The 12,238-nt window shown below is 40.4% G+C and overlaps 1 protein-coding gene across 6 annotated transcripts in view; it reads right to left on the reverse strand.

Annotated features, from left to right (window-relative positions):
• The window catches only part of LOC141805086 (E3 ubiquitin-protein ligase NEDD4-like), a 58,799-nt gene that overhangs the window by 14,929 nt on the left and 31,632 nt on the right, over positions 1-12,238 (reverse strand). For all 6 annotated transcript variants that reach the window (XM_074689797.1, XM_074689802.1, XM_074689800.1 and 3 more), the window contains 9 exons: positions 11,911-11,972; positions 11,472-11,574; positions 10,434-10,588; positions 9,791-9,926; positions 9,506-9,694; positions 9,320-9,397; positions 5,633-5,692; positions 3,198-3,335; positions 1,231-1,431 (listed from right to left, as the gene is read on the reverse strand). In XM_074689797.1, the coding sequence (XP_074545898.1) occupies positions 1,231-1,431; positions 3,198-3,335; positions 5,633-5,692; positions 9,320-9,397; positions 9,506-9,694; positions 9,791-9,926; positions 10,434-10,588; positions 11,472-11,574; positions 11,911-11,972 (1,122 nt within the window). The remainder of the gene's footprint in view (positions 1-1,230; positions 1,432-3,197; positions 3,336-5,632; positions 5,693-9,319; positions 9,398-9,505; positions 9,695-9,790; positions 9,927-10,433; positions 10,589-11,471; positions 11,575-11,910; positions 11,973-12,238) is intronic.

Consider the following 12,238-nt stretch of genomic DNA (forward strand, 5'->3'; position numbering starts at 1 on the left):
ACACACACACACACACACACACACACACACACACACACACACACACACACACACACACACACACACACACACACTTTAATTAAACCTCTTTCAGGTCTGTTCCCTTGGTACAAGCACAGGATCATCACAAAATACAGCAGCAGGTCAGAAAGAGACTCTCTGAGATGCACTGTGTTGCTCTTCATTAGCTAAGTTTGTACAGTCTATTTATGGCTGCACTGGGTAACACTGAGGAACAAGGTTCGGAGACAATAAATCGTTAAATAGATCAAAAAGACAGCCAAAGATTGACTTTATCTTCATTTTCATAATCTTATTATAGTCCTCTGCAAAAATTTCACAGCTTCTGAAACCTTTGCCTACTCAAGTCCAAACAAAATGTGCAAATCTAAAGTTACCAAGTGTGAAGTCATTTGAGTAACGCATTAACCACCTCTTCTGTCTGATTATTAAACCATCTCACAAATGAGTAAGATACACACACAGAAAAAGAAGAAGACAGGGATTAGGAGTTACTACTATTTCATTTTTTTTCATTTCATCTGTCCACTAGGTGGGCAGAGTCAGAAACTTCAAATACACGGCTGCTGCTTCAAAGTAAAACCTCTTTTTCTGACGCTTAACTTTTGTGACTTTCACTAAGCTTTCTTATGACGAGGAGGATTTTATAGTTGCTGCATGTATGAGACTTACAAGACATAAAGTGTGCTGGCTTGGTTCTCAGTGAAACTTGATTTCCAGGGTTTTTTTTTTAAAATAAATGTATTATGAACCACTGGTAAATGAAAAATAGTTGTAACTAAAATCCTCCATTTTTGATTCACGACAGATTCATTCACTGCTGTGTTTCCTTTCAAGCAGACTGTGCCGCACTACGATACGCTGACGACTCGACTGTGACAAGAATGCAGTGTCGACTGTACACCAAAAAGCACAAGTCATGAATAACAATGCTGCATGAAAACTCAGGCCATTTCATGACTTTCCAGAGCAGTGTGAAGAAAGAAAAGCTACAATGAGAGAAATCAGTGGGAGAAATGATGAAAACAAGGCCAGTGAGGATGAAAAGATGGATTTAACCTGAAAGAATGAGATATAAAATTAAAATGGTGAAATCATCAAGATGTAGAGGAGGGATGGGATGATAAAAAACGAAGACAGAAGGATGGGATGATAAAAAGGGATGTTCAGGACTGGAGGAGCGGGATGGTAAAGGTGTCTAATTCTCACCTCCAAGGGAGTGGAAAGGGTGACAGTGGGGGAGCTGAGGCTACGAGGTCGTCGGACTTGGGGCTCATGGAGGTGGTTGTTGGAGGAGGTGGAGGGGGTGGATACGGGTGTCAGGGCCGAGGCTCCTCCTGATGTTGATGGTGTTGGTGTTGATGCTGCTGCTGCTGCGGCTGCTGAGGTGCTGGCTCCATCCTCAGTCAGCTGTCAGTGAGAAGAGAGCTTTTCATGTTAGGTGGGGTCACAGAGACCTTTAATCCTCGGAAAAAATCTCCTTAAACATCAAGCGCAGGGGTCGCACAGGCCCCAGAGGACTATCAAACCCAAATCACAACATAATCAGGTGCTGCAGGGCCCTATGAGCTCCATGATGCTGCATAATCACAAAAGTTGACTATTGGGGAGTTTTCAAAAATGTCAATGCAACTTTTACTTATTCATTTTTCCATTTTACACAGAACCATAGCCAAGCAAACAGCAATTGGCTGTGTTGATGCTGTTCATGGGTGCAGTCGTGTTAGAAAGGCAGTTAAAGCCAAGTCCTGACCGCACACATCCCACAAGAAAACACAGATCTGCAGGGAAAAGTTGCATGGATGTTAACTGTCGAGTTCGCCCACAGCTCAGCACTCAATGTCAGTGGAGTGCATAGTTTAAGAAAGAAAGGTAACAGCCAATCAGCTCTTAAAGAAGTCAGCTGTGTAGGTCAGTAAGGAACTTTCAGAGGGTCGAACAGAGATCAAAAATCTATTTTTGGGGTCTCTTGCTGTTTGGGAAATCCAGCCCTTGACAGGATAAATACATCAACATAAGCACTGGAAACACAGGTTTGCTGACCACTGCAAAGTCTGTACCCCTAATTGTTGTGATGATTAAACAATGAAACCTGTGGTGATTTGCTAACCCAAGTCAGAGCAGCTAAACTAACTCATTATGAAACACACAGGATCTAGTTCTCACTGATTAAATCTGCAGGGGGTTGAAACAGCAGTGCTCGAACAGCAAAGTTTATTTCCCTTTTTACTGCAATTTTAACTCTAGTTTGTTGTTCATGATGTGTTATTGTGTATGGAAAAGATGAGGTGTGTTCCTCGGTGAATGCTTAGTTGGTTTACTGCATCATTTCAGATTCTAATGGGACAGATTCACAGGATAGATGCCTTGAGGATTCACAGCATTGACTTATAAAATATTGAAATGTCCCTATAGAATGATCAAACACTCTCAGATACATCAATAAAATTTGAGGAAGAAGGGAAAAAAACGATAGCAACAGGCTCTTCGTACAGCAGTAGGAACACACATTCAGAACGAGCCACAACTATGTACCACAGACTGCAGAAACAGTGCGATACTGTTATATAAAACATTTGGCTGTTTCCTCCTCTTCTAAGTAATAACAAAAACAGACAAGCATCAGAGAATGAGACGACTGTGTGATGAAAGACAAAAGAGGAGCACAGTGTTCTGATAAAAGCAGAAATAAAAGTGTTGACATTAAAAGAGGAGAGACGTGAGCATTAAACATGCACATATTCCCATGTTGTCGTCCCTCCCTGAGCCCAGACTACGTGGAGCTGCCTCAGACAAAAAGACAGGGGAAGACAAGTGGAAAAACAGGGTCAATACAGGGAAAAAAGGAGGGAGATGTTGGTGGTTGCTATTCCATGCCAGGGTTTAGAAAGGCGTGACCAATGCAGAGTCACACTCCATCCAGAGTATCAAATTGAATTCTAGACAAGAGGAGGAAGACACACAAAGCTGGAACGGACTGGAAAACCAGACAGAGAAAGACAGAAGGAGAGACTTTGAGATGGCAAAGCTGCTTCTCTATCCGACATTCTTTAAGGGCTACACAGAAGGAGAGACACAGAGGGGACAGAGAAGAAGAGGTCCAACACACAGGTTGAGGCCAAGTAAGGGGTCCAGTCCCATGCATAGAGTCCAGACAGCTTCTGGACCTGCTGTACCTGAACAATTGGTCTAGTCCAGGTAGTGGTGCGGTTGTTATGGTTGACGTAATAAGTTCTTCCTTTGCCGTCCTTCCTCTCTTCCCATCCAGGGGGCAGGCCGGGGGTGGTCAAGGAGTAAGGGGTCCCCGAGGGAGACTGGCCGAGTGTGGGGAGAGAGCAAAGCAAAGACAACTCATCAGTACAGGCTGGTATGAGTGAAGGAATGAGGAGGGACTCTGTTCAGAATTATGGTCTCTACGTGTAGTAGGAATCTAATGTTTTCAATAAAGTTTAGTTTAGAGTGATTACAAAACACTTTTCTCGTCATTTGTAAAGAAAACCACGAGAGTCTACAACATTTTTCTGGTCTCATTCCTTGTGACTATGCTGGGAAAGTAGTGCCTGTGTTTCAGGTTAACCTTCACAAACACAACACAGAAACTCAAGGCACATACTAAATAAACACCACAGAGAGAAAAAGTTGTAAATTATTGTTGCTTGGTCCAGTGAACCATTAACAGTATAGAGAATAAAGAAAACTGAATTCAAATAATCATTAACCTTTGGGGATATCTGGGATTCCTACATGCAAAAATGACAATGCTGAAGGTAAAAAACCTGATACATCTCAGTGAATCATAGTTATTTAAAACAATGCAGATCCTTGTTTTGCCTTTACTTCTTTGAACAGTGGAGTGTGTGAAGGTGAAAAATCTGTTAAGTGCATTTAAGTAACTCTGAATTTGTAACATGATTTGTCAATTGTCATCCTATCCGTATGTTGTCAGCATTTGCTTTGTCAGAAAAATGACAGCAGGACATTAATCTTGTCTGTTTTCCAGATAAAGTGATTTCCAAAGCAAGTGTCTGTACTAAGTCCTCCCAGATGTTTGACGGTGACTCATCTCCTGGTTGTTTAAAAAATAAATCTGAACTCTTCCAAAAACAAAGACTAGATCTCAGGTAAAAAACAAAGAAAAAGAAAAAAGAAAAACATTTAAAATTCTTAACACAGGATTACAGAGACTGTAGGTAAAGAATTGTTGTATTGGGTTACAGAGCTAGCAGAGCTAGCACATACAGCTTTCAGTCCCTGCAGGTTAACATCCACATCTACTTCTTTGTCTCTATTTTCTAAGTCAAATGCAGTCAAACTGTGCTAAAATGTTATCCGTCATCTAGGCTTGTTGACATCTTGGTAGTAGAGCAGTTGTAATTAACCCAAGCTATACCCTTACTAGTGAACTACAGCTAGGGATGCACAATATTATCGGCACAATATTGGTATCGACTGATAAAAGCTTAAAAACACGTTTCTCGGTATCGGCAAATATGAAAATTTCTGCCAATATGCACAGCCGATAAGGTGCTATTCAGTTAGGATTATTATTATTTTTCCATCTGAAAAATAAGCTCCTTAAATAAAATGTAGCACTTCATTTATTTGCACTGCAGAGCTCTGTGTCTGTCGCCAGGTTGTTACAGTAGCTCTAAAATATTCAAATGCAGCTTGGTTATGTTTAAAAATGCATTGTACATTTAAAGTTCATGTGATCTAAAGAAATTATTTTTCTGTATTTCAATACTGAATGACTTGAGTTTGAAAAAATAATACATTTCTTTTTTATGGTAAAATCAAATGTTTTTTTGTCTTGTTTTATGTGTGTTTCTTAAACAAATAAGACCGTCACAATTAGAGTAACATATAAATTCCAGTACAGGATAGATTTAGCTTTCTTAACAGTGAAAAAAACAAACAAACTTGTGATTATCGGTATCGGCCAAAAGGGGTTTCAATATATCGGCATATCGGATATCAGCAAAAATCCAATATCATGCATCCCTAACTACAGTCAACATCAAACCAGCACAATGGTCTAGATTGATTTAAAAAAATATGTTGCAAATGTATAAAACCCAGAAGCAGAGGATTCTGGTACAACTTCACCTACTTCGAAGGTGCATGGAGAGGAAAAAGTCTAAAAAAGGTCAAAGCTCCATAAACACTCAACCTTATTTTTAAAGTGGAGCTATTTCCAGCTTGTAGTGAAACATTTGACTCTGATAAAGGCCACAGGCTGGAATTTGAAAGTTGTGCTCTTTACTTTGAGTGTTGCTGAAGTTTTGACCTCATTTATTCATCTTAAAAGTTATTTTTGGACGAGTGAGGGTGAAGACATTTAATAAGTCGACTAAATGTGCAAATCCTCCACTTTGAGTCCTTTGCAAGTTGACGCAGATTCCCCACATATGGTACCAAACACCTAATATCGACCGGGGGTCAGGATCAGAGGCCGGCTAAACTTGATCAGGGGTTCCTACTGGCTCTCTACCCATGTGTAAGTTTAAATCAAAGTGATTCACAGAACTAGTCAGGAGAGCTCGTCCCTTGTGGTCATTGGTGATTTGAGTGGTGTGTGATTGTAGGGACTTCATATGAACTGAGATATTACCATGGACTCCTCACCACCTGAGACTGTTTGAGCTCTCGTTCTTCTGGTCTGGGAAGCCTGCTGGTGGTAGACAACAGGGGGAGATGGTCTTTAGTTAACAATGTTTTTGTTTTTTTCAGTGGATTTAAAAGGGCAAGGAGTAGTGTGTGGGAAGCGACACAGGTCAAGTGAGGAAAACTGATTGGACAAGGGTTGGAATTTATTCTCAAAGGAGGTGTGGAGTGACAGAAGGAGGGGGGTTGTTGTTGTGAGGAAGGCCGTGGTGGGAAAGTGCAGTGGATGTGATTTTAGGAAACACAGGGAGGACACCCACTGAAGCACACAAGGTTGTAGCTGGAAGGAGCACAAATCATTTGGAGTGGGAACTTTTGATTGGTTGATGTGATTAAGTAAAGTTTAGAAATCTTCTCAGTGTGGGCTGAGAGGAAGCAGAGTAAACAAGCTGTAACGAAAAACCACACAAAGGAAAAAAAAATCAAAAAAGGCTCAGAAAATACCCTACAGATCCCTTTCACTGAAATGTAAATCAAATCCTCAAAGTAGCAGCATCTTTCATCTTGAACCAAGTAGAAACTGAAGAAGCTGCAGCAACAGCACAGCGACAAACAACTCTGTATTCTGAAAACAAACAACAAAAAGTTTTGCACTGAGGTTCAAAGAAAGTTTAGTTTCAATATCATAGGGAGAAAATGTTAGGAAAATATTCCAATGAATAAAAGTAAGCCGGTATCTCTTCACAAAAACATACCCTACTGGCTTTTTATTGGTTTTAAATACTTTTTTATTTATATTTAAGAAATGATTCATTGCCCTACTTCTGTAAAAATCCATGCCGTATCACCTTAATTATTATCATTTGGATTTATTCTTTTTGATTTTTTGGTGTCATATTTTGTTCCTGCATTTTTGTATTTTCTAGACTTCTTTTTGTCTGGTTTCATCATCCCCCTGAGTTCTGCCATGCTTTGCCTGTGAAAGCTCTTAGTAAAGGTGCTACAAAAATAAAGCTATCATTATTGTTATTATTATCATTATATTCTTTACATGATTCCGCTGATTCTATCCAGCATAACCCAGATTAGTTATTAAAACCTGCACTGAAATCAACCCTGTATCACCAATCAACCTCTCAACAATAAAACACTGACCTAATTGTCTTGTCTGACGTCTCAAACTACAGGTTTGTAACCAGTTTTTGTCCACCCACAACCCTCTCTTCAAAAGGTGGATGTGGGAATGCCCCGTGATTTCCTTACAAATCCCAAACCGAAGCTGAAACCAGTAATTACCTAAATACCGACAGGTAATGTCTGTGTTAGCATAGCCTAGTAGGCAGCAGGGTAGTCCTTTGGATGAAAAATTTTTAAAATGAATGAGTCACAGAGCGGCTCTTGCTCTGAAATCTAAAGGATGTCAATTGCGCTGCTAATTTGAAATTAGAAATTAGAAAACACAGTCACAGTGGTGGCTAAAAATGTTACCTTCATACCTGACACATCTCAAATCATTTAACTTTTTGCCCCCAAATCATGATGAAGTGAGTCCAACCGTTTTTATCTACTTTTAACTGCAATATTTTGTTTGTCCATTTTTAACAGCAGTTACACGTGTCTCTGGAATAAAGATGATAAATTTCCCGAGAATTTAAACACTGAGGTTATCCCATGCCTTCTGCGACTTGAGCCAAAGGCTTTCCTTTGAATGTTCAACAGATCTGTCCAGTTTATTTTCTAACTCCACCAAATTTGCCAGACTGGGCTGAGGAGGTCTGGACTTGAAGGGACCAGTCCATCATTTTTATAATTCTTTCAAGAAAATTCTTATAAGAAAAATTACTTCAACCACCTTATGATGGTTCTGTTCGATGGTTTATGATTATATTTACATTATATTAGTTTTTGGGTTATTTTAACAGAATAGTCGTTAAATACAGCTGAAACCTCTTAAATATGCCAAGCTTTCAAAGAATTTTGACCAAAACTGTCCCAATACGAAAAACTAAAATGCCCAGCAGTTAGAGGATTAACATTTCTAAGAAAATGTAAGAACTAAATGTCTTGTATTAACATTTTTTTTCTAAAGATTATACAATACTTATACATATATACATTTAAAGACTCTCTAAATTTTCATGATTGATGTTGTGTTTTTTATGCTCATTTTCCTTGTATTTAATTTTTATGTACAACTGTACAGTATATCATCAGCCTCACAGCATAATTGACAAGGTCACAGTTTAAGGTTTTTAGAAAAGAAGACACACATTTCTATAATCATTTATGTATATACTATTGATATTCTTATTTATAGTATTTATATATTTATTGTTCTGAATTTTATTGACGTAAGTAATTTCTCTTTGAGGCTAACAATTTGTTACACGTATATTCGAGCTACCTAATCCAAATTTTGCAGTTCAGTTACTTGTTTCATTTGGTGTGTTAGTGCTGTCTTATTTTTCTTTGTATTTCAATTCTGTCGAATCACAAGGACCTAACTATTAACTTCTCTTTACTTTTTTAATCCTCTGGTTTGATAACTTTAAAAGGTTTAGCTAAAATAAATAGTTTTGCTTCACCTCATCATTATATCATATCACTGTGACACAAACAGTGTGTCTTTTCCCAGCCTTGGCAACCTGCAATTTTCCATCTCCACATAACATAAAGCTGAACAAAGTGAATACAGGTATTATGCAAACTACCAGTACAATGATAAATCTTAAATATCTCAATACTGTTGGTTTTTTGCCTTTTTTTATCGACTCTTTTTTGAATGTATGTTTTAGTCTTTTTACAGGATTCGATTACGATCCGCACATGACTTACAGCCTCTGAGGTTCACTATCCTTTATCAAGGGAACAATCTCATTTGCAGTGATCTGTTCATCAGCACTCCACCCACACACTCTTTAATAGCATCAGTAACAGAGTGATTGTCCTCAACCTTTCCTGGTACCTCTCACTAACACAGTAACAGGAGGAAAGTGGTCAAACACACAGTTTCCTCCAATGACTCCTTAATGACCTAACTCTTGTCCACTTCTTTCAGACGACTCATTCATAGGAACGGCTGACTCCAGCACCTGTACTTTCCCTTAGGCTCTCTGCTATGACTCAGCTCTGTGACAAACATCTGACTCAGATCTTGTGACAAAGTCCTGAACTGAATCTCCACTGAAGCTCTGACTCAGGGCTCACCGGGGAGCGTTTGATCTGATGCTGTGCTGCCCTCAATCTCACGTGCCAAAAGGTTTCTACTGGAAGGGTCAACCAGCTGGCACACAGCCTTGAGGCCTACATTTCTACAATACATTCGGCAAAGCTGCGAGTGAATCACAAAGAGAAGAGAGCAGTAGTGAGGGAGGAGGAGGAGGAGGTGTGGTGATCCTACAGTGTCAGGAACTGTGAAATCGAAGAGAGAGCAGGAAGGAAAGGTGAAGAGGAAGCTACTTCTGCAGGTGGAACTTTTAAATCAAAGGAAGAAAAGGGAAGTGATTTGATAAGTGAAACACTTACAGGACTGATACATGCCAAGAGAGAGGATGTAAATGAGACATCAGGGCTTGTCTGCTTAAGAAAATCAAGGCACAGAAACAAGGATGTGCACCATGCTAGTAGTGAAGGTAGGAGGTTAAAGAGGAAAGAGAACAGGATGGAGGAAAATGAAAGAGTTGGAAATATGTACCATGAGAGGAGGAGCCTGGGCCTGATCACTGACACCATCCGTCATACTGGAGGATCGGAGTCTGTTTGACAGCTGGGTCTGTTAAAGAAAAGCAGAAAACTAAACTACCATTCAACATGTGCTTTTCCTGACACAATTAAGTCATTTTGGTTTGTTTACGGAAATCTTTTATTGCTGAGGTCTCACCAGAGCTGAGCTGGGGCCTGCCACTTCACCGTTAGTCTCTGGAGTTAGCGACAGCCTCAGGTTTAAATCTTCAGAGAAATCCTGGGTGATGGGTGTTGGGGGGTGTTGTGGCGTTAACATGGAGGAGGGGCCTGGCCGAGACTCAGCCATGGCATCGTTGGGATCCTCCTCTGTGATGAGCTCCCATGACTTGAGGAGACACAGAAACATAACCGTAATAAAAACGCTGATATGCAGCTGAGGCTTGGTGTCCGTGATGTGCTGGTGTGTGAAATACACTCTCACATTGTCCAGGTCTCTGGGCTCTAGGTGCTCATTTTCCAGGTCCTCACTGATGTGGCGTCTGGAGCGGAAAACACGATGTGCTTCCTGATGGATCTGCCGCTGCTGGTTGTCGCTTTCAGTCTCTGAAATCACATCCCTGAGGAAGAAGTTTTAACATTTAAAACAATGTTTAAGAAAACCAAAAATTAACTAAAACATGCCCAAACATTAGATTAAGTCACATCTAATCTGACTAAGATTAAAATTAGCAAGAATAATTTTATTCCCCAAACATCTCTTAAGGAAATGCAAACAATAACCTGACTGGCAAATTGGACCATTCATTTTACATAACAGTGTTTATGTCTGCAAAAAGTTAGACTGCACTTCTCAAAGTGCTTTTAAGACCACATTCATACACTGATGCCTGAGGATGCTGTGTAAAATACCCATCATGCATTCACACTCCACAGGCTGCAACAATTGATGCAATTTGGGGTTAGGTGTCCTGTCCAAGGACGCTTCGGCATGTGGCTGCAGGAGCCGGACTCAAACCACCAACTCCTCTTGTAACAGCATGTATACGTTAAGACAACTTTGGCAACTTTGGAACTACTTTTTGTTGTATATGTTAAAAAACTGTGAAAGGTGAGGTGGGGCGTACATGTTGGAGGGCCTTTTCCATTGTGTAGAGCGGTTGTTGTGGTTGACGTAGTAGGTGCGCCCCAGGTTGTCCACCTTCTCCTCCCAGCCCGGTGGTAATGGGGGCAGTAACTGTTGTGGTCTCTGTGAGCCTGAGTCTGCAGACTCATCCCATCCCTGCAAAAGATACAGATCAGATTTTTCAAAGAAAGGCAGCACGAGTAACTTAGTGATAGCTCTGATATTAGATCCTATCTTACCCTACAGAGAAGTCAAGTATGGCAACAAAATAAGGATGTGGCAGGTTAGGGTTTGAAATGTTTTTCTTAACATTAACTGGAGTTTATGTTTGTGTTTATGTCCGACAAGCTCCTAGCAAGTTGTGTTATCTCCAAGACTGAGCTAGTGTGCATCAATATCACTTCTAAGTGTGACAAATTTGAACTTTCTTGGACAGTTTGGCAAAGAAGTATCCATGACGCTAAAATACAACAAAGGTGGTGTGATACATTTTATTTAAAAGGTCAGTGTCCAGAGGTAATTACAGATAACTACACTGTCAAATGAAGGGATTTGTCACACAGAAAAGCAGTGAAGGAGGGCTGGCAGAGTAGTATTAAAGTTTTCCAACAGCTAAATGTCACGTTATCAGTGAAGCCTTTCATCATCTGAAATTTATAGCATCTTTCTAGCACTCGACAAGAAAACCACACTTCAGCACACATACAAAGAAAGGAGATGTTATTATTTCTCCAAATAACAGGCAGGGTTTTAATGGTTTTTCCATACGCTGACCTGGAAAAGACTTTCACCAGATTCTTAGGAAAAGAAAAAAGAAAAGAAAGTCCTCCTGTTTGCTTCATCTTGGCAGAAAACACTTCACTAGCTAATAGAACAAAGTGAGACACTCACTTTTATTTTCAAGCTTTGTTTTTTTTGTGTGGAAGGAAGTTATAAAAAAGATCTGGTTTGGCTTCAAGTTATTACGATCAAAATGCCCCAGCTACTGCAAAGTCAGCGTCTTCAAGCCGACTCACCATCTTCACTGCCAAGACCTTACCTCAGCCTCCTCCCTCATGTCTCCAGCCTCCTCCTCGTGTCCTCCTTGTTTGGGCAGATAGGCCATCTTGAGACGCAGGTAACCTTTCACCCGGGACTTGTGACTAGAAGGATTACATCAGCAAAAATAGACCCTCTTTAAGAAACTGCAAACAAAACCAGGTGGCTTCACAATCAGGACCCCTTGTAAGGCTTAGACATGCAGGAGAGTTTCCAAACTGGCTATTAGGGCCAGATGGTTTTTCAGGTTCAGTGTTCAACTGACCGTCACATGAACTTTCTGCTCTCTGGAAACACATCAGTGCTCATCAGGTTCAAAATGACGAGTTACCGTGAGCCATGTCTGTTCTGCTTGATGTGATCTCAGGATCTGAATGTCTGATCTCAAGTTTAAGTGTTTACTTTTCACATCCAGTTCATCGTATCGGGTAAAGACTGACCTTCGAGGCCGCAGGAGGAAGTCTTTGAACGTGTAGGGCCGCTCCATGGCCGGGTCTTCCGTCTGCACATTGAGAGGAGACATTTGTTGACACGGATCAATTAATCACACAACAGGCACATGTTAGACAAGATCTAAACATCAGAGTCATGAGTTTCAACGCTCGTCTCCGCACAGCCATCTCAGGATCATTATGCAACAGTGAGCCTCTCCTGTTACATTTTGAACAGCAGGAAGGTCTTTTGAAATTCAGTGAAACCTCCTACTGCTCTTTAACAGGGGCAAACCAGTCCAAACTGGTTTCTCTCCACAAACTGCTCTGAAAGTAT

The sequence above is a fragment of the Halichoeres trimaculatus genome, unplaced genomic scaffold (genome assembly GCF_033239565.1).
Source record: "Halichoeres trimaculatus isolate MK-OKI-2021-1 unplaced genomic scaffold, fHalTri1.1 fHalTri1_scaffold_16, whole genome shotgun sequence".
NCBI lineage: Eukaryota > Metazoa > Chordata > Actinopteri > Labriformes > Labridae > Halichoeres > Halichoeres trimaculatus.